Here is a 21724-nt window from a genome sequence, read left to right as displayed (position 1 = left end):
AATGCAAACTCTATGCACGTAACGGGGGCTACGCTAGACTCCATGTGACCTAATTTATTGAAATTAAGTCTAATGTGTGTGAATTAAATTATCATGATAAGTTTAAAAGCGTATGGATTTGACCTGTGAAGTTGTGGGTTGTCACAGTTGCGATATCATTAGTCATGATGGCCTAGTGAGGAGGAGTATCGGTTCGTTGAACCATTGTCACGGGTTACCCCTAACCTGTGTAAACCTTGACTTGAATTTACAACTCTTCAAAACTTTAATTCAAGTTTGCAATTACACAACATATAAATAAATCTTCCGTTCGTTTTCGATCTTATGTTTAGTTTATTATAACTCATCAACGTCTAATGTATCTTAAATGCATTTGGAAATGACAATTTTGCCCTAATGAAATGTGTTTTAAGTTAGTATAGCCCAATTTTATTAAATCTCAATCCATTAGGTTGGTAGTTACGATAAAATTTTTCAAGTCGAAAAACTCTCTCTAGGAAACCAAACGTCGCCGGAGGCTCGACAGAGAGGCGAAATTTTGTGTTAGCGTTCGAGGTCGCTTGTTACCTAGCTTGACCTCTAACCCTAACCCGATCTTTCGAATCTCCCATTCGCCGTCCGGGATTGGTCTCATCACCACAGAATCTGAGTGTGCCAGAAACAAATCGCTGGTGGCTCGACGAAGAGGAGGATATCGGGATAGAGTGCGAGGTTTGACTTGAGTCACATATTGGTTGTGGCTCTGATTTTACCTTTCACACTATCTTGATTTTCCAACGATTCCATTCGCCTACTGGGACTGTGTTTTCCTTCGGATAGTTCTTCGTAACTATGGAGAGGAGAGGGAGGGGAGGGGAGGGCAAGAGACACGGCGGTGGAAGATCAAAGAGAAGCCGCCGGAAGTTAGAGACAAATCAAAGGAAGATGAAGAATGGGAAAAGCTGAGAAACAAGAAAGGAGTAGGGAAGATCGATGAAGAGCCTAGCACCACAATCTTTCTAGCAAATTTGCCCGAAGGTGTGTCCAGGAAAGAGATATGGCTGGAATGCATGCGTTGTGGTAACGTCACTGACATTTTTCTACGGTTCAAAAGAGATTTAAAAGGGAAGAGATTTTCCTTTGTAAGGTTTAACAAGTACCGGGACCTTGTCAAACTGGTTGCCCTAAACAATATTTGGATTGGAGACAGAAAGGTTATAGCAAATGTGTCAAAAATTGAGAGGGAGGAAGAGAATGAAACAAATAGTCAGAAAAAAGGGGCATGGAAAAATGGCCGGTGAATAAAACAATACTAAAGCCAGATAATGAGCGAACAAGAAGACAGGAGGAAGGAAGTATACAAGATGGAACTCAAGGCAGGGTAGGAGGAGGAAAGTCATACTTGGATGCATTGAGAGGAAACAAGGAGAATACATGGGGGGAAATGTTGGTTCAGCCGGATAACTATGAAGAAAAAACAGAAGAATGGAGCAAGAGAACGATTAGTATGGAGGCGAAATCTATGGAAGCACTGTGCAGGTCAAAAATTCTACTAAGTAAGGTATGTTCACATACAATGGAGGTAACATATGCAGGTGGCATGAGGATTCTGGTTACGTTGGGGTTGCAAATGGTTACCGATGAAATCCTGACAATGTATAAGCAAAAGTGTGAGGAACACTTCACAAACATTAAAAAATGGAAGAATGATAAGAATTGGTATGAGAGACTGGCATGGGTTAGAGTATGTGGGATCCCGATTAGTCTAAGGAATAAGGATACATTCAACAGGGTCGGGGAGAGATTGGGTAAGGTGATCAAAGAGCGGATGTTAGCATAGAAGATAGTAATCTGACAAGTGCCCATATTGGTGTAATAGTAAAAACAGAGCAAGTTATCAACACCGAGATCGTAATGAGGCATAAATCTTTTGTGTTCAAGTGTTAGTTATCAGAGGTGTCAGGCAACTGGGCACCAAAGTTTGTTGAAGACGATATTGTTTTCATTAACACTCCAGGCGACAATTCTTCAACAAATGAGGAGGAGGAGGAGGAGGAGGAACAAATACCGACACAGGTAGACAACGAAGAAGAAGATGAGGTCATTGAGGTGGAATAGGTGCAGACAAATCGGGGAAGCCGAATGGACAGGAAAGTAGCACGACAGGTGGGGACAACGGGAAACGAGGAAACGCAACTGATTTTTTTGGGAACTGGAGAGAAATATTGGCAGAGTGTTTGGGAAGAGAAACGCCGCAAGAAACACAAAGTACGAGACAAAATGAAGGATTTGATTTTAATGTAAGTATAGGTAGGGACATTGGACCATTCACTTTTTAGTCCGGACCAAAGGAAAATAACGGCAATGTAGGAAGAGGGCCTGAAAAAGGTAGTGATGGGCTGATTAAGGGGAATAGGCCCAATTCTAGTAAAACGGGGAATGAAGATGAGATGGATGATGATCCATTCAATTTAAACGAAATAATTTGGGGTAAAACGCAGGCTGTGAATAAAAAGGAAAAAAGGGTGCATGTCATTCACGTTTACAAGACAAGGAAGCTAAGTAAATAAGAGGATCAGAACTAAGGGGGTGTATTAGCTGTTGGGCAGTCAATGAATGACGATGCTCTAGATACAATAGACTTAACCTTTGATTTAAATAAAGAAGGACATGCATGAGGAGCAAAGGCCACGATAGCGATAAGCAAGAAGATTGGTGTATAAGGGTTTCAAACAGCAGACAGGAAGTTCTAAGAGCGGTGAGGGAGGAATTGGACTCTAATAGTGGACCATGAATTATTTGGCGGTAAATATAAGAGGAATTGGGGGTGTGGAGAAGCCGAAGTGGATAAGTAATTTAGTTAAGGAAAATAAAATTTCGTTTTTTTGTATACAAGAAGTTCAAGTCTCTAACGTTGATCCAATAACGGTCGGAAGATACTGGGGAAAAGCGGATATGGAATGGGAATTAGTGGATGCTAGAGGAAGGCCAGGGGGATTGATTTCAGTCTGGGATCTAGGGATGTTCTCAAAACAAAGAGTAGTCAAACATGATTCGTTCTTACTAACTAGTGGGACTTTGGCCGGTAGTAATATGTACATTAATATTGTCAATGTATACGCTCCTTGTGATTTTATGAGAAGACGATCGTTGTGGGAAGATCTAAAGTTAATCAAGGAATCATCAAGTGAAGGAGTATGGATCATGGCAGACGATTTTAATGAAGTTAGAGAGGAACAAGAGAGGTTGAACTCAAGATTTGATAACCAAGGTGCAATGATCTTCAACAACTTCATAGCCGAAGCAGGGTTAGTTGAATATCAGATGAGTGGATATAAATTCACATACATGTCTGATGATGGATCAAGTCTTAGTAAAATAGATAGGATTCTCATGTGTGATGGTTTTATGAACAAATGGCCTATAGCTTGGTTTGAAGAATTAACAAAACATGTTTCGAACCATAGTCCACTCCTACTATCTTCTAAGAGTGCTGATTTTGGAACAATCCCATTTAGATTCTATAATAGCTGGCTGGAAGAAGATGGTATAGGTGAAGTGATAAAGAAAGTCATGGAGGAGTCAATAAATGGGGGTAATGGTATGAAAGAGTTGGCAAACATATTAAAGAATCTCAAAATTGGAATAAAAGAATGGAGGAGGTTAGCGAAAACACAGGAGGAATAGGAAGTACAAGACGCAACTAAAGAGGTGGAAAGGATAGAAAAGACGACGGAAACACGGAGACTTACGGAAACGGAGAAGGAAAGAAGAATAATTGGAAAATGGAAAATAAAGAATTACGAGAGGAAGAAACTAAAGGACTTTAAACAAAAAGCAAAACTCAAGTGGGCGAAATTAGGGGACGAGAATTCTAACTTCTTCCACAGACTTATAAATTGCAGAAAAGCAAGGAATCGCATTAGCACTATGATGGTTAACGACATTATGGTAACGGACCCGAAGGCAATTAAGGAGGAAGTTAAAGCAAGATTTATGGTCAGATTTTCGGAGCCAATCAAACACAGGCCTTCCCTTGACGGTAGAGGTTTTAAATACATCACAAAGGAACATGCGGCGGCTCTAACTGAACGGTTCACAAAAGTAGAAATAAAGAATGCAGTATGGGCGTGTGGCAGTGATAGGGCCCCGGGTCCTGATGGATTCACTTTTAAGTTCATTAAAAGATTTTGGGATCAACTTGAACATAAATTTAGAGATGTCTTAAACGACTTCTACGAGAGAGCATTCATTGAACGAGGATGTAACGCATCGTTTATTGCGTTAATTCCTAAAGTAAGAGATCCGATATCAGTAGAGGAATTCAGGCCAATCTCTTTGATCAGTGTGATATACAAAATCATTGCTAAAGTCTCAAAAAGGCAATTCCTAGTATTGTGGCTTCGGTGCAAACAACGTTCGTAGAAGGAAGATCTATATTCGATGGACCACTAATAACAAGTGAGGTCATTTCGTGGGCAAAGAAAAGCAAGAAGAAGATGTTTATTTTCAAAGTAGACTTTGAGAAAGCATATGACTCGGTGAATTGGAAATTCCTCCTATCAATTTTGAAAGTAATGGGATTCCCAAGTCGTTGGACGAAATGGGTTGGCGCATGCTTGAAGTCAAGTTGGGCATCGGTTCTTGTCAGTGGGTTGCCTACGTCAGAATTTAATTTACAACGTGGGCTACGACAAGGAGATCCGCTAACACCATTCCTATTCATCCTTTTGCAATGGAGGCATTAGATGTAATCATGAAGAGGGCGATAAAGAGAGGCGTATTCAAAGGCATCATACCCCAAATGAGGGCCCGAGTATTACACATCTATGTTACGCAGATGATGTGATATTCATGGGGGAATGATCCGAAACAAACATACAAAATCTTAACCGAATTTTAAGATGTTTTTCATTGGTTTCAGGCTTAAAAGTGAATTTGAATAAGTCAAGCTTGTACGGAATAGGAGTGGAAGCCACAGAGATTGAAAATATGGCAGGAAGTCTAAAATGCATGATGGGATCAATGTCGTTTAAATTCCTCGGTCTAACGATCGGTGCAAATATGAAAAGAGAAAAGTACTGGAAGATGGCATTGGATAAGTTCAACAGCAAACTATCGGCATGGAAAGCGAATTGTATATCGTTTGCTGGAAGGATGGTTTTAGCAAAAGCGGTGACAGGGGCCATCCCGAATTATTTTTTCTCTATGTATCTAGCACCAAAAAAGGTAATAAAAGCTTTAGACAAGATACGCAGGGATTTTATATGGCGCTGGAAAGCTGGAAAATACAAAATACGATGGATAGCTTGGGGGAAGTTAATAAGATCGAGACAACAAGGCGGATTTGGGCTAGGAGACTTGAGAAGTACAAACCTTGCTCTGATGATAAAGTGGTGGTGGAAATACAAAACGAAACCGGGGGAGCTGTGGGCGAAAGTGATAAAAGCAATTCATGAAAACAATAGAAGTTATAAAATAATTCCGATTAACAACAAATTTGCAGGTATATGGAAAGATATAGTCGCTGCAGGTAAAGAGCTTGGAAGAATTGGGATATCGGCTTCAGACGAAATCACAGCGGAAGTAGGCACAGGGAACACAGTGAAGTTTTGATGCGACAACTGGTGCGACGGCAAAATTTTTAAAGAAAGATTTCTAGAATTGTTCAAGATTGCTAGAAACAAACAAGTAAAAGCGGTTGATTGCGTTATGAAGCTGGAGAACGAGAATCAATGGAACTTATGTTGGGCAAGACCGCCAAACTCAGATGCGGAATGGACACAATGGACAGCTATGCTACATCAACTCAATAAGGTGAAGTTTAAATCAGGAGAAGATAAGTGGAATTCCGATTAACAACAAATTTGCAGGTATATGGAAAGATATAGTCGCTGCAGGTAAAGAGCTTGGAAGAATTGGGATATCGGCTTCAGACGAAATCACAGCGGAAGTAGGCACAGGGAACACAGTGAAGTTTTGATGCGACAACTGGTGCGACGGCAAAATTTTTAAAGAAAGATTTCTAGAATTGTTCAAGATTGCTAGAAACAAACAAGTAAAAGCGGTTGATTGCGTTATGAAGCTGGAGAACGAGAATCAATGGAACTTATGTTGGGCAAGACCGCCAAACTCAGATGCGGAATGGACACAATGGACAGCTATGCTACATCAACTCAATAAGGTGAAGTTTAAATCAGGAGAAGATAAGTGGAAGTGGAAGACTAGCGATAAAGGAGAGTTCACAGTCGCGGCCATTAGAAATCAAATAGCAAGACAGGATAGAGCTGGATCGGAGGAGGAATGGAAATATTGGAATATGTGGGTACCGCCGAAAGTAAATTATTTTACGTGGAGAGCATCGATCGAGAGGATTCCGGCTAAGAAGGAACTAATCAAGCGAAGGATTCCAATTAACAACCACTTATGTTCAAGATGTGAGGCATATGAGGAAACCGCTGACCATGTTATTTGCGGTTACAGCTTATCAAAATCAATATGGAGAAACATAGTTGTTTGGCTAAAGCTACCAAGATCAACCGAATTCCGTGAATGTAGGGATACCTTAGAGTATGTTAACGATCTTCCAGGATCAAAGGAGTGGAAGAGAGTCATCAATGCAGTGTTTCAAACAACCATGTGGAACATATGGAAGGCTCGGAATGAAAAAGAGTTCGAAGGTAACACCCGATCTGGAAATAGCATAGTTGAATCAACAATGGCAGATAGTTTCATTTGGTTAAAAAGTAGATCGAAGTTTCAAGATATAGTGTGGGAGAGATGGGTGGATTTTAACATGCGAGACATAGTGAAATAGTGGTGTAGTCGGTGGGTGTCTTTGTTTTGATTTTCGTTTGCTTCTGTACTATACTTTTGGGTTTTTACACCAAAAAAAATTAAGTTGGTAGTTGGATCGAATTAATGTCTCATCTTAAATTTGTCTTAACATATACAATGAATTTACAATTTTGTCTATCTAAAATGAATTATGTAGTAGTATATATTAAAATAAGCCCACGCTTTACTACGAACAACAGTTCTTTTTTTTTTTTTAGGTTTGCAAATACAAACGTTCTAAGAGTGCTATTGGATACATACAAAAGATGGTTACATGTTTTCATGATTAGATGTTGCAGATAAGAAGCCCAAAAGATTAGATGTTTGTTACATACATGTTGGAAATCTTAACATAACACAAAAGGAGTTCATTAGCTGACAAAGCGTTTACGTAGAGTTGTTCACGCATAGCCGGCGAGTTGGGCATACACGAGCCACACATCACATGAGCATCGAGCCATCTCACGCAGTACACCGGATGGTCTTATTACTTAAATATATATGTTGTTATCTGATATCGCAACGTACGTGGAGTGGACATCGAACCCAGGCCACACATGGACTGACGAAACTGGCACATGACAAGAAGAGTTGCTGCATTCAACCCACTTTGACTTGACCTCAATATCATCCTACATCTCAATCTATTTATCCTCTTCAATTTTGTTTTTATATGTAACTAGTTGATTTGAACCGCGCTTCGCGGCGGCATTTCAGCCGATATCAATTTGGTTTGTTTTTGTACCAGTACAATACAAACATTCAGTATAGCAATTATCACATGTTTTACATCGATCGAAAAAAAAAAACAAACAAACATGGTACCGGTATCGATGTTGTTTGGATGATATAGGTTCAGTTGATCGCAGTATCGGTATTGTTTTGCTGACGGAGTTGTATAAATGAAATATTATCAAAACCAAAACCATAAAAAAGAATACGGGTACTGCTACCGATGTTGTTTGGTTTGGCTCGGTACAGTGCAGTACAGTGGTGATATGGTGTTAGTTTATCGAAACTAAAAATCATAAAAGTGCATATCGGTACCAATACTGATGTTGTTTGGTCAATTTTATGTTCGGTACGGTAGCACACGGTATCCATTTCAATAAGATTGACCAAAAACCATAAAAATGAATATCGGTACCGATGTTATTCAGCTGATTTTCCGTTCGGCATGGTAGCGGCGCAACATCCATTTTCAATAAGATTTATATCGGGATATTGGAAAAAATCAAACATAGTTACGTCTTTGGATCATTTTTTAAAATTTAACATACGCAAGTTAATTATTAGCAAAAGTATCTTATTAAATATAAAGTAAAATACTATTAACAAAACTAAAACAAATACTTAAAAATTTATTTACTATTCATGGTCCTTCGTGCCACTATCAAACCAAATGGAAACCGATTGACAAATTTCTGTATCTGTACCGGTTTTATTTTTATTGTTTTTGCTTTCGATAAACTGACACCGTATTGCTACCATATTGTAGCAAACTGAACCAAACAACACCAAAACCAGTATACATTAATTTTTATGGTTTCCTGTTTGATAACGGATGCTTTAATAATATGTTAAAAGTTATATAAAAATATGTTTAAAATCAAATTATTTAATGAACCAATATAATATAAAACATTAGAAAAAATCAATATTAAGAAAGAGTGAAACACTATTCATTGCTTTCGATAAACTGACACCGTATTGCTACCATATTGTAGCAAACTGAACCAAACAACACCAAAACCAGTATACATTAATTTTTATGGTTTCCTGTTTGATAACGGATGCTTTAATAATATGTTAAAAGTTATATAAAAATATGTTTAAAATCAAATTATTTAATGAACCAATATAATATAAAACATTAGAAAAAATCAATATTAAGAAAGAGTGAAACACTATTCATCAGCTCTTTCTATTAATATATATAATGTAATTTAATCTTATATTTAATGCATGTGTATTTTTAATATTTATCCAATTAATGCTGGTTGCAGCCTAGGTTCAAATTTACCAGTTAGTCAGTTACTATGTGATAAATTATAATTACAAAACCTATATCTTGCATAGTTATCTAATATTAGTTTTCTATATGTTATGTATCTATATGACAGGCAACAGTCATCACCAAAAAATAACAAACAAAAAAAGGGAAAAATTACCAAATTGTTAGTTGACCAACTCCTTGGAAGGATCACTGAGCTTCGGAAGAGTTTGCATGTTATGTTGATACGTCCATGTCCCTAGAAGCTGACACGTGTCCCACATGTTTTATGGGATGAGTCGGTGACTCTTCTGAAGCGTCGGTGGACTCTTCCGAAGCGTCGGTGAACTCTTCCGAAGAAGCGTGATACATGGACTCTTCAACATGATACGCCGACTCATCCCATGCTCAGTGGTCCTTCCAAGGAAGCAGGGGAGTGACAAAATTGAAAACCCTCTTGATCAACCAACATTTTCATAATTTCCCCAAAAAAAAAGTTTAACATGTCACTTATTTTTAGTTCAAAAATTACAAATTAATTAACCACTAGGTGGATTTGCCCGCGCGATGCGGTGGGAATTCCGTCAGTTTTGTTCAATTCGTTATGGTACCGACACTTTGTTTAAAGTCATGATATGTTCAAAATAATGTGTTTTACATTGAAAATCATAAAAAACGAATACAGGTGTCAGTTCCCATAATAACTAAAGCAATACCGATGTCATTGTCGGTTTTGGTGGCAAGATTTTTTTATACACAGTATTGTATTCTACTTTATAAAAAAGATATTGGACGCAAGATATCGGATGGAAATCAAACTAAATAAAAACAGATGGGCGAAAAGCGTATATTTTTGTAAGTATACAATGATATTGGTTCCGATAATACTAATACTGGTATTGACGTGGTTCGGTCGGTGTTGGTTCCGTTCATCATGGAACCGTTGTGACACCGACCCTTGATATAGCACATGATACCAAAAAAACCTATATTTCAAACACAACCGCGTTTTTAATAAAATTATATAGAAATGTTGAGAAAAAACCAAACACAACTTCGTATTTAGTTTTTCTTAAGCAAAAGAATGCATGTAATAAGAGAAAAATCAAATTATTAAAAAGTTAAACGGGTTAGAAGGGTATAATATATATAGTAAAGGGATAAAATAAATTAATTATTATAACAATTAGTTATAACAATATACTAATAATAAATATAATAAAAAACTAATGTCAAATAATAATAAAATAGACTAAAATGTTACTGATCATTAGAACTTCTAATTAATATAGATAACTAGCGGGATTTGCCCGCACTATGTGGCGAGAAGTCAACCGTATTGGTTTGATTCGTTACGCAGGGGATTCGGGGTGGTAACGATTCGTATCAGTATATGACTTGCACTCGGTTTAAAGTCAAGATATGTCTGTACTCCTTTTAAATTAAGAACGAATACCGGTAGTTCATCACAATACTATTTTGAATAAAACTTTTTTTTCAAGAAAGTTTATGCAACAACGGTGAAAAAAATATATTAAACTTAGTCATGTATTCAGCTTTACAAAAAGACAATGAACGCGAGTTATTGAAGGAAAATCAAATTAAATAAAAACTAACTGGGTTAAAAGTGTAGTTTTAAAGTATATACCGATATTGGTTCCTATAATACCGATATTGGTATCGACCTTGTCAGTATTTGTTTTATTCATCATGTTACCATTATGACACCGACACTTGATCAAGCCTTTGATACAAAAAAAAAAAAAAAAAAATACTTGATTTCGAACACAACTCGTTTTGAATAAAATTTATAAAAACAAACACTACATATTTAGTTTTTTTTTAACTAACGAAGGCAAGTCATTGAATAAAATACAAATTGGTAAAAAATGGGTTAAAAATGTATTTCAAACATAATACGATAGTCAATAGAATGAAAAAGAAAACTATGGTATAACATTTCAAGTATTATTAGAAAGAAAAAGAATAAAATATTATTAAGTTACTATTCATCCTAAGTTCAAAATCATATGTATAATAATAATAATAATAATAATAATAATAACTAGTGAAATTCCTCGCGCTTCGCGACAGGGAATTTGAACGTTATCGATTCGTTTTGTTTTGTAACGGGATAAGCACGATACCCGTTCAGATCGTTACTTACCGGTGTTTTATCCTTAAACACTGGTATCATACCGGTTGGTTATCAAAATTACAAATTTAGAAGCAGAGAAAACAATGTAAAAGTGAAAAAAAGAAGGAATAAATCACGGAAAATATTATTAAGAATAATAGATACTCAAACTTTTATTTAGCAGCAGGTAATAAAAAAATTCTTTTCCCATGAAGGGCATCGAACCCGAGACATTCACTATATTTGAATGTTCATACAACACAACTAACTGAATTGCGAAAGTTTTTCTTAATAGTTCCGCGCAATAATAACTATAATATATACATAAAGCGGAAAAGGAGAAAAAAAGAAAAGAAACAACAAAGCAAAGGAAAACGATTGCAAAAATGTAAATTTAAATTGATGGCAAAATCGTAATTTGGCTGGAAGGAGAAAAATAAAACTCATTGCAAAACTGGAAATCTAAATGGGGCAAAATCGTAATTTTGAACCGTAGGCAAAGTTGTAATTTTTAGTTGTGGGCAAAAGCATAATTTTATTTTGAACCGTAGGTAAAACGTAATTTTGACTAATGGCAAAATCGTAATTTTAAAGCGGGGATAAAATCGTAAATTGATTGGGTCAATGGGGGAGTTCCAGGCAGTTGCCTCGCACTATGCCCCCCCCCCCATCTTGTGTCTCTAGTTCTACACTGGGGGCAAAATCGTACTTGTGAGGAAGAAAACAAAACTAATGACAAAACTTTAAATTTAAACGGGGCAAAATCGTAAATTTGAACCGAGTGCAAATTTGTAATTTTTCACTAGGAGCAAAAGCATAATTTTATTTTGAATTGCAGGTAAAAACGAAATTTTAAACTGATGGCAAAATCATAATTTTAAAGCGGGTCAAAATCGTAATTTGACTGGGAAAGCAAACAAAACCGATGACTAAAGTGTAAATTTAAATTTAGGGCAAAATCGTAACTTACCTGAGAGGAAGAAAACAAAACTAATGGCGAAACTGTAAATTTAAAGGGGGCAAAATCGTATTTTTGAACCGAGGACAAAAGTGTAATTTCTCACTGATGGGCAAAAGCATAATTTTATTTTGAACCGGAGGTAAAAGCGTAATTTTAAACCGATGGCAAAATCGTAATTTTAAAGCAGGACTAAATCATAAATTAGTTTGTCCCTAATTTCACACTTAAGGGCATATTTGTAAATTCGATATTTAAAATAATATATATGTACTGTTCCTCACACTTTGTATAGAATATAGAATAAATAAATAAATAAATAAATTATAAAAATAATAATATATTATTATTAAACATTTAAAACAAATATCTAAATAATAATCACTGTTCATCGTACCACCAAATTCATATGTATATATATGTAGAGTTAATTGCCAAAATCATCCCTGAGGTTTGGGTACGTTTGTCATTTTCGTCCAAAATGACACTTTTCTACCAAATTGCCCCTAACGTTTGTAACTTTTTGCCATTTTCATCCAAACCACTAACTTAGTTTATTTTTTCTGTTAAGTTGAGTATATTTAGATGAAACTGACAAATATAAAACCACTGGGACGATTTTGGCAATTTACTCAAACCCTTTCTAATTTCTTTTATTTAATTATTTTTGTTACATATATAATAAAAAAAATATACATGAAGTTTTTAGAAAAAAACTATTAATAGTTTTGTCACATAATTTTTATAAACTTTCATCCAAATCACTAACTCAGTTTATTTTTTCTGTTAAGGTGAAGGATGTTTTAAATTAATTTACAGCTTTTTTATATAAATCGGTTTTATAAAAAGAAAACGTCATTGATGTGCAACACATAACAATCGATTACAACTTTTAGTATTTATCAGTTGTAGAGATAGAAAAAAATTGTAAAACGTTACATATTTTTTAAATGTGTTGGGCACCTAGGAAATATGTTGGTAGAAATAAAATATTTATTTAATTAAGATTATGAGGGTAACTAACTAATACTTATTATGAGTGGCTTGAGTAAAGAAGCTTTTGGTTCATAGCATTATAATTACAATTTGGTGGGTAATTTTAAGGTTTGGTAACGATACGTTGTGTTGTTTGAGAGGGGGGGGGGGCATCGGCTTCTGTTTTTCCTTATGAGCGAATTTAAAAAAGTAGAAGATGAATTACAAACTTGGTACATATGATAAGATTTTTTTATTTGACCTTTTTCAATAAGGTCACCAGGATTTTCGTTTTATAAAATTTACAGATTTAAGTAGATTTTATTTTTATAAAACTGATCTATATAAAAAATTAGAAATTAATTTCTGTCTTAGTTTATAAACATCCTTCACCTTAATAGAAAAATTAACTTAGTTAGTGGTTGGATGAAAATTTATAAAAATTATGTGACAAAGTTATTTTTTTTTTCATATAAAAATTGCATGTATATTCTTTTTATTATATATGTAACAGAATTAATTAAATAAAAGAAATTTAAGAGAGTTTGAGTAAATTGCCAAAATCGTCCCTGTGGTTTTATATTGCCAGTTTCATCCAAATATTCTCAACTTAATAGAAAAAATAAACTAAGTTAGTGGTTTGGATGAAAATAGCAAAAAGTTACAAACGTTGGGGGCAATTTGGTATAAAAGTGTCGTTTTGGACGAAAATGGCAAACATGCCCAAACCTCAGGGACGATTTTGGCAATTAACTCATATATGTATATATAACTAGTTGATGTCTCGCCCACGTTGCGGGGCGTTAGGCCGAATATTTTTCAAACAATTAAAAAAACAATACCATAGTTTTGCTACAAAAAAAAAAAGAAACTAAATCGATGGCAAGACTGTAAGGTCAGGGCAAAACTGTAATTTGACTGGACTAATGAGCGATTGTTAGACAGTCGCTTGGCACGAAAAAATATTAAATCGAGTCAACCAATTAATACAAAACATTTCTAGAGTTTTGCTAAAAAAACTAAAACAATGACAATATTTTGAGCTAGGGGAAAAATTGTAATTTTCGGCTGGGCTAAAATCGTAATTTATCAAAAGCTAAAGCGACGTCAGTACTATTATATTTTAACCAGGGGCAAAATCGTAACTTTGAACAAGGGCAAATTCATAATTTTTAACTGAGGTAAAATCGTATCATACACGGGCCAATGGGGATTTAAAAAAATAACTAAAACGATGACAATTCTGTAATTTTTATATGGGGCAAAATTGTATTTTTTGGCTAAGGTTAAATCGTAATTTCCAAAAGCTAAAGCGATGGCAAAACTGTATTTTTTTAACAGGGGCAACATCGTAACTTTGAAGCAAAAAGAAAAAGAAAAAAAAAAAAAAAGCTAAATCGCCTTTTTCCACCAGTGGAATCCAAGAACTATTACCGCTGCTCATTGTTTTTTAGATATTGAAAATGAAAATATGTATACAACTAGTGATAAGACCCGCGCGCGTTGCGGCGCGGGTACTTCGTAAATATCGAACGGATTAGTCCAAGCGTTATGTGATATGTTAACCATATGAAAACACACATTCTGGCGTATCCGATTGAACTCAATGTACGCTATAGTTGCATTGCAATTGGATCAAAACGTAACGTAAATCGAATTTATATCGTACAACCATAACTTATTATACGTGACCCGACTAACTCGAATTTATATCGTCAAGCCAAAATCTCTCGAGGGGGTCAAAGTACTATTTACAAAATTCATAAAAAGTTAAGTGGTTAAAAATTGCATTTCCAAAACTTAAGGGCTAATAAAGGGTAAAGATAAAATTTGATAAAGTTTTGAGATAAGAAGGAAACTATAACAAAGTTGGGGCTGAAAAGGAAACTACCACAAAGTTGGGGTGTTAAAAGCAAACTATTTGTAAAATGAAGTAGTAGTTTATGGACTAAATTTGCCATTTTATGAAACTTTGAAGGTACCAAAGTAAAGGGGCTAAAATTGCAACATCGTAAAAGTATGCGGGAGGGGAGGCAAAGGCGGTGGGGTTTCCACCGACTTTGTCCTTCAAGAGTATATAGAATAGAATCGTACCCTCAGTGGCGAAGCTTGACCCGAATGACGGGGGGTCGAAAACGTATATACCAAAATATTTCTATAGAAGGGGGGGGGGTCGAAAACGTATATACCAAAAAATTTCAATACGAAAACTACATATATAACACTACTGAGTAAAAAGTTCGGGGGATCGGGCGCCCCCTCCCCGCCCCTTCTATACTTCGCCACTGGTTACCCCGCGTGTTGCAGTTGGTGGCGACCGGCTTGTAATGCGTTTGTAGAGAATAGTTGGAATTTAGATGTGCATATTGCTACTTCCAGAGTGCGTGTAATTTGTTGGTGGAGGTTACAAAACATGTGTTTGTACATATGGAATGTAGATGGCGATCCACTATAAGTTGCATACATGTTCATTTGCATTGGCGAAAATAAATATTAAAAGATGACATTGACATTAGATAGTGGTACATTCTACTATTGCATAGATCATTTGAGGTACCAAAGGTGAGATCATTTGCTTACTTGATCTCTTACACCTATCTTGGCAAACTCATCAATGCAAAAAATAGCAATGTCAGCAAGTTTTAGTTCCATGCATTTACATATTCTGTAACGCAAAAGCATAACCGGCTCAATATATTTTAAATGTATACATAATTACTTCCATGCATTTACATATTCTGTAACGCAAGTAAATGTGTTCCTTTTCACCCTGCAAATTGACCCGTTCTCATCAACATCTTCAGTTTTCATTATTAACAGATGTGTTCATACACATGTAGTATAAACTACAAATATCTTGCTCCTCCAAGTTCACAAACTGCTCAGTGGTTTATGAAATGTAGATTCCAAATGAAATTAATGTGGGCTTCAACTTAATAAGATGTAAAATTAGACACATATCCGAAGAAAATAAAACAAACAATAGGGGTGCACAAACTAAAAACAAACCTGCAAAAACAAACCAGGTGATTGCCCCTACTATTCACAGCAAACATCGACTTAACATTGCAAACATTACCCTTAACTGATATCAACATTGAAATCAGTTAGTAATTGCGAGCACAGGCCTGGGAGCAAATTGAAATCAGTTAGTAATTGGTATTGAGCATATTGAACATATCGACTAAACGTACTTAAAGACTAAACCGAACCTTAAATATTTGATCGATTAAACCGAGGCCCTGAAGTTGGGAACATCTAAGAGAACACATTGAAAAAATAGAAGAAAAAACTTAAATTCATGAATTTAAATCGAAATAACGGCGCATGGCAAACCCAAAAGAATAAAAATTCTAATCACTATTCTTGGCTGTTGTGTCCTAACTACAATATGGATGTTGAAGACATTGAGCATGTTCTTGTTTCGTGCCCCTTGGCTAAGGAGGTATGGACTCAGATGCTGCTTGCTTGGGTTCGGATGCCGACTTCGCTACCCGAGGATGGAGTCAATGATATTCTCCATCATGTTTCGACTTGGAGTTCCAACTAAAAGACTAAAAAAGTGCTTTACACTGTTTTCAACTTGTTTACAAAGGCCACCGATATTTGTAATTCATAAAAAAAAACATAAATATCCAAAAGCTAACTGTGATACATGATCATAAACATTAAAATTTTAGAACAACTTAAAAGAGAAAGTTCTTACATCTATTATTTTCTCAATAGTAGCTTCCTTGACCTTGAGTGTTTTCATCCACGAAAACTTAGAACTGTTGACTGAAGCAAATACTCTGCAAATCTCATGAGCCGCATATCCCTGGTTGCGATTTATACAGTTCCTGCACGAAACAACAACAAAACCTAATTAAAATTCGTGTTCGAATTCACTGATCAACTCAACTCAACTGAAACCACATAAGTTCAATCAAGTCACAATTAGTTATCCCCAAATTACCAGACATCATACCGCATAAACGATGCCCATCCTTATCTTTTTCTTTAAACCTCATTTATCATGTTACTTTAGACAAAGGCTCTTCTGTCTTCTTTTCCATCTTTCTTATGGCTCCAACAAAGTAACATTTCAATTCTCACACAACCAACCATACTATCTCTTCATGTAAGGTTAATTCCTAAAATACCAAAGTATTCTAATGTCAGTTCCATATTAGTTCTATACTTAGTTCAGTTCACTTGTTACACCACAAAACACAGAGAAAGAGAAGACAGCAATATAAAGTTAGACATAATAGCAGTATAGCACGATTGGAGCAAATTAGAAAGATGCAGATGCAAAACTAAAGCGAAAAAAAACATGAAGAAACGAACCTTGATCTCAATTGATGAAGAATCCATATGAACATAATGAAGCGCTAAAATCCCTAGAAAAAAAAACTAAGAAAACCTGCAAACCTGAAACGAAAATTCGTTCGAACGATTGTATGTTGTAGCCGATGACGCCGTTAGCAACGAACAATTGCTCTTGCCATAGACCACCTCCTCCATCGCGATCCGCCCAACCGAGTCTCTCTCCCTTCCCATCACTGTTTCAATCGCTCTATCGTCGCTTGTTTCGCCTTCTCGAAATCGAAGGTCATCGTCGCCGCAGTTTGCAATTATGTAATTGATTATTTGAAAGCCAAGAATGAAACACCGTGAAGAACAAAGGGGGAAGCGCTGGAGGGCAATTTTGTCTTTTGTCGATCGCACCGACCTTTCACTTTAAGAATATATAAATATACAATAGATATACACACACAAAAAGAGTGTCGTGGAAAATGCTCTTAAGAGTTGACCAAATAACGTTCCAAAGTAACAATATATAAATGTTTAAAATAGTTCCATTGGGGCCTATAGGATATCCATGTTTAATATATACAAACATGATACCACGAACATATGTATAAATAGCAACCACCATGAGCTTCACTCATAACACATCCCAGCAAACAAATATCAAGAATCTTGAAGTAACATGGCTTTCAATTCAAAATTATTCTCAGTTTTCATCATCTATATAGCATTTCTATGCACCAAAGCCTTGGCACAATGTGAAGATGAAACCAACAACCCTTGTAATAACAAATCCAAAGCTTTACCCTTAAAGATCATTGGTATAGCGGCTATCCTAATAACAAGCATCATCGGGGTATGTCTACCTCTAATCACTCGTTCCATCCCCGCCCTTAGCCCAGACCGTAGTCTTTTTGTGATTGTCAAAGCTTTTGCTTCAGGCATCATTTTGGCTACTGGATTTATGCATGTGTTGCCTGATTCTTTTGACATGTTGACATCAAGTTGCTTGGCTGATAACCCGTGGCATAAGTTTCCATTCACGGGCTTTGTTGCTATGTTATCAGCTATTTTCACACTCATAGTTGACTCGATGGCTACAAGCATGTATACATCGAAGAACAACGCCATAGCGGCTGAAGGGGGTGAAGTAGTTACTAGAGACCAGGAGATGGCGGCTGCAAGTGGTGGTGCAATGCATTTTCATGGACACAATCATGGCCACCAAAAGGGCGCAATAGGACAACAACTTCTTCGTTATCGTGTTGTAGCCATGGTACGTTTTAAATAAACATTGACATTTTACAATTTACATGATTTTTATATGTTTCCACAAGACGCAATTGTTTTAAGAACTAAAACAACTTGAAATTTGATCATCAGGTTCTTGAACTTGGAATAGTGGTTCACTCGATAGTGATTGGACTTGGAGTTGGGGCTTCAAATGATGTGTGCACAATAAAGCCATTGGTGGCAGCTCTTTGTTTCCATCAAATGTTTGAAGGCATGGGTCTTGGTGGTTGCATTCTTCAGGTCTTACAAAAATGATATTTATATTTATATATTTGATATATATCACTACAGGATTAGCTTCAAGAGTGAACACTAGTGTAGCTTGCGAACTGAGTGAACTAATCCTGGCCATACATGTGTGTAGATCAGTGGCCAGGATTTGATGTTGAAATACACTAGTGTATTTTACGATTTGATGATGAGATCCTGGCCATACACGTGTGTAGATCAATGGCCAGGATTTGTTCACTCAGTTCGCAAATACATTAGTGTTCACTCTAGAACCCCACCCTATCACTACATATATAACTAAATATTTAAGCAATGGCAGGCTGAATACAAGACTGTGAAGAAAGCAGCAATGGCGTTTTTCTTCTCAATAACGACTCCATTTGGGATCACTCTTGGGATTGCGTTGTCGAAGACATACAAAGAGAATAGCCCAAGCTCATTAATCACAGTCGGTTTACTCAACGCTTCATCAGCTGGACTTCTTATCTACATGGCACTGGTCGATCTTCTTGCTGCCGATTTCATGGGTCCAAAGCTTCAGGGAAGCATTAAGCTTCAAATTAAGTCTTATGCAGCCGTCTTACTTGGCGCCGGTGGGATGTCTTTGATGACAAAATGGGCTTAAACCTAGATCTTTCACCATGTCATCAATTCAAGATACATAAAAGTCTGTCCTTTTAATTGACTGTATAAACATCCATAAGTTTGATTACTCTACAAATAATTACACGCATTCTTATATCTGAATCAATTAATAATATAAATTTTGCTTTTTATGAATGTTTGGATTCACGTCTTAAGATTTATGTTGGTAATAGTCGATCGGTTTTAACTTTTAAGTTTTAAGTATTCGAATTAAAATAGGTTTCTATATATTTGATGATAAGCCAATGGCTTCTTAGCCTAGTGGCAGGATGTGCTTATCTTTATCAACATAATGCAGGTCTGAGTCCCACGAATTGGTAGGCGGATTTGAGGGGATGTGTTTGTCGTTCGAAAAGAGTATATATGATGATAAACTCATTGGGTTTTTATTATTAACATCTTCAAGGAGCTGATGTCTGCAGGCGCGCAGACATACCCTTGAAGACTGTTTGTTTTCTTTTTTTTAACAGATCTAAAAATGGTTTTTTTCATCTTAAAAAAAAAGCTATGTAACCCTTTCTTCAAACATCTTCACAAAACCTTTTCTTCCTCTCTTCCCCTCCATCTCCTGAACTCTCTCTATTTCTCTATTTTGCGTGTGTGTGTGTGTGAGAGGGTACAAGAAAATCACTTATCTCCTACAACTCGTGCATCATCTTCTCTCCACGTCTGTTAACACCACCGACCTAGATCTAACCTAACAATGGCGGGAGCACCAGATCTGTTATTCGCACTGAGAAACAACTTCTACTTCGGAGCATTTCAAGCAGCAATCAACAGCGGCGATGTTCAAAACCTCTCCAAAGAGGATGCGATCGAACGCAATTGCCTCATTTACAGATCCTACATTGCTCTCGGAAGCTATCAAGTAAGTTACTGATTTGATTTCATCGTTCATCAGTTGTAATTGCTGATTTGATTTGCTTTGATTTGATCTAATATTTTTGTTTTTGATATTCAACAAACAGCTTTGACTTGATCTCTAATTTTTTGATTTAGGTTTTTTGTTTTTTTCAGATCTGTGAATGTGTGAGTGGTATGGATGCTAGATATGTGGATGTGTTGCCCTACTGGCCCGAAAAATGGCTCCGGTCGTCGGAGTATAGAGAGAAGGCAGAGAGTGTTTGGTGTGCTATGATTTAAAATGAAAGGGATGAGGGGAAAGTATTCGAACAAAGTTTGTGCAGACATCATTAATTTATAAAAACAAACAGTCTTATATTTTTCAGTTTGCAGAGCTTCAGACCACATCTTCAGTTGCAGACATGAGAACAGATGAAATCAGATTGCAGACAGTTTATGTCTGCAAAAACAAACAGCACCTAAGAGTAAATTACACGAATGATCATGTGTTTGGGATAAATAAACAGGTTTATTAGTTTAAAATGAAATGACTATTTTAACACATGTTGTTGACGATTGTTTAAATTTATTCGATGATGATGAAGTGACAGGAGGTTGTGAAGACCCAACTCAAATTTTGGCATGGGCATGCGCATCTTCAGCGTCATGGTCGGCAATAGGCAATAGCCAACTGCTCTATAGCAGCCACTAACGGATCCAGGTCTTCAGTTGTATGAACATATAAACATGTTACCAACAACGAAACACTAACATTGTGCTTGATAATTGGTAAAGAATCGTTGATTGCTATTGCATAATACAAGACCATATATAGAGATTACACTTTGACCTATTCTAAATATATATCACAATATTTACAATAAATGAGAAATATATCCTGAAATATTGATGTGGTCTAATAGTAGCAATAATTAATCATAGCAATTTAGACTACAAATAAAGCAATTTAGACAATTCACTAATTCATTTCTTGAGTTATCCCTAAGATAAGAATAAGTTTTGCTTAATTGATGAAAGAGTAATTATGTTGGATGGAAAAATGAAGACCACTGTCATTAAAATATACAAATACAGAAGGAATAAATGATTTGTGTTGATTTTACTCAAGTAAATAAGTCACTGATTTTACTCAAGGATCACAAACCTGTTGAAGAAATGTTTTGACCAAGTCATTAGCTAGGTCAACAGTCAAACATGGTCAATTTGTTGTTAGACAATTAAGAGGTTCTTAACAAAACAATTTGGAAAAAAAAAAGTTACTTAAAATCAAGCCTCATAACCACATTTGCAGGGTTTTAACTGTTGATCAGTCCAATCCATCTATTTTTCACGAAGAAAACACATCTTCTCTTCTTTTTTGCTCGTGATTCCTCTGTAAGCACATCAAGGCCAACGAATATCATAAACGTGACTACACATAATCTACAATGCAAAACTTCAACTTGTACTTTACTTAACCACCACATTTGCTAACAAAAGATATTGTATGTAAATCAGATGTGATAAACCCACTAGTTAC

At 35.9% G+C, this 21724-nt stretch overlaps 4 protein-coding genes across 4 annotated transcripts; all 4 read left to right on the top strand.

Moving 5' to 3' along the window:
* The first annotated feature begins 2769 nt into the window (after window positions 1-2769).
* Window positions 2770-3666, top strand: LOC110913595. Its single transcript, XM_022158418.1, has one exon. It carries the CDS (start codon window positions 2770-2772, stop codon window positions 3664-3666), a length of 897 nt encoding a protein of 298 aa, XP_022014110.1.
* A 2392-nt stretch (window positions 3667-6058) lies between these two features.
* On the top strand, window positions 6059-6796 carry LOC110913594. Its single transcript, XM_022158417.1, has one exon. It carries the CDS (start codon window positions 6059-6061, stop codon window positions 6794-6796), a length of 738 nt encoding a protein of 245 aa, XP_022014109.1.
* Window positions 6797-17848: 11052 nt separating this feature from the next.
* Window positions 17849-19437, top strand: LOC110909593 (probable zinc transporter 10). The gene is made up of 3 exons (XM_022154466.2): window positions 17849-18448; window positions 18556-18705; window positions 19016-19437. The coding sequence occupies exons 1-3, from the start codon at window positions 17855-17857 to the stop codon at window positions 19319-19321; spliced, it is 1050 nt and encodes a 349-aa protein (XP_022010158.1). The 5' UTR covers window positions 17849-17854; the 3' UTR covers window positions 19322-19437.
* A 492-nt stretch (window positions 19438-19929) lies between these two features.
* On the top strand, window positions 19930-20608 carry LOC110909592 (coatomer subunit epsilon-2-like). The gene is made up of 2 exons (XM_022154465.2): window positions 19930-20209; window positions 20359-20608. Exons 1-2 carry the CDS (start codon window positions 20045-20047, stop codon window positions 20482-20484), a joined length of 291 nt encoding a protein of 96 aa, XP_022010157.1. The 5' UTR covers window positions 19930-20044; the 3' UTR covers window positions 20485-20608.
* Window positions 20609-21724: the final 1116 nt, after the last annotated feature.

Source organism: Helianthus annuus, chromosome 15, assembly GCF_002127325.2.
Source record: "Helianthus annuus cultivar XRQ/B chromosome 15, HanXRQr2.0-SUNRISE, whole genome shotgun sequence".
Classification (NCBI taxonomy): Eukaryota; Viridiplantae; Streptophyta; class Magnoliopsida; order Asterales; family Asteraceae; genus Helianthus; species Helianthus annuus.
The sequence above is the reverse complement of the archived record's forward strand: the minus strand, read 5'-3'. Positions and strand labels throughout refer to the sequence as shown.

What these genes read in the sequence shown, in the direction of transcription:
- LOC110913594 (XM_022158417.1), top strand. Translation starts at nt 6,059, where the DNA reads ATGAAGCTGGAGAACGAGAATCAATGGAACTTATGTTGGGCAAGACCG.
- LOC110913595 (XM_022158418.1), top strand. Translation starts at nt 2,770, where the DNA reads ATGAATTATTTGGCGGTAAATATAAGAGGAATTGGGGGTGTGGAGAAG.
- LOC110909593 (XM_022154466.2), top strand. Translation starts at nt 17,855, where the DNA reads ATGGCTTTCAATTCAAAATTATTCTCAGTTTTCATCATCTATATAGCA. An exon ending in GTTATCGTGTTGTAGCCATG is followed by an intron (nt 18,449 to 18,555) that starts GTACGTTTTAAA and finishes TTTGATCATCAG; the next exon opens with GTTCTTGAACTTGGAATAGT. An exon ending in TTGGTGGTTGCATTCTTCAG is followed by an intron (nt 18,706 to 19,015) that starts GTCTTACAAAAA and finishes AAGCAATGGCAG; the next exon opens with GCTGAATACAAGACTGTGAA.
- LOC110909592 (XM_022154465.2), top strand. Translation starts at nt 20,045, where the DNA reads ATGGCGGGAGCACCAGATCTGTTATTCGCACTGAGAAACAACTTCTAC. An exon ending in TTGCTCTCGGAAGCTATCAA is followed by an intron (nt 20,210 to 20,358) that starts GTAAGTTACTGA and finishes TGTTTTTTTCAG; the next exon opens with ATCTGTGAATGTGTGAGTGG.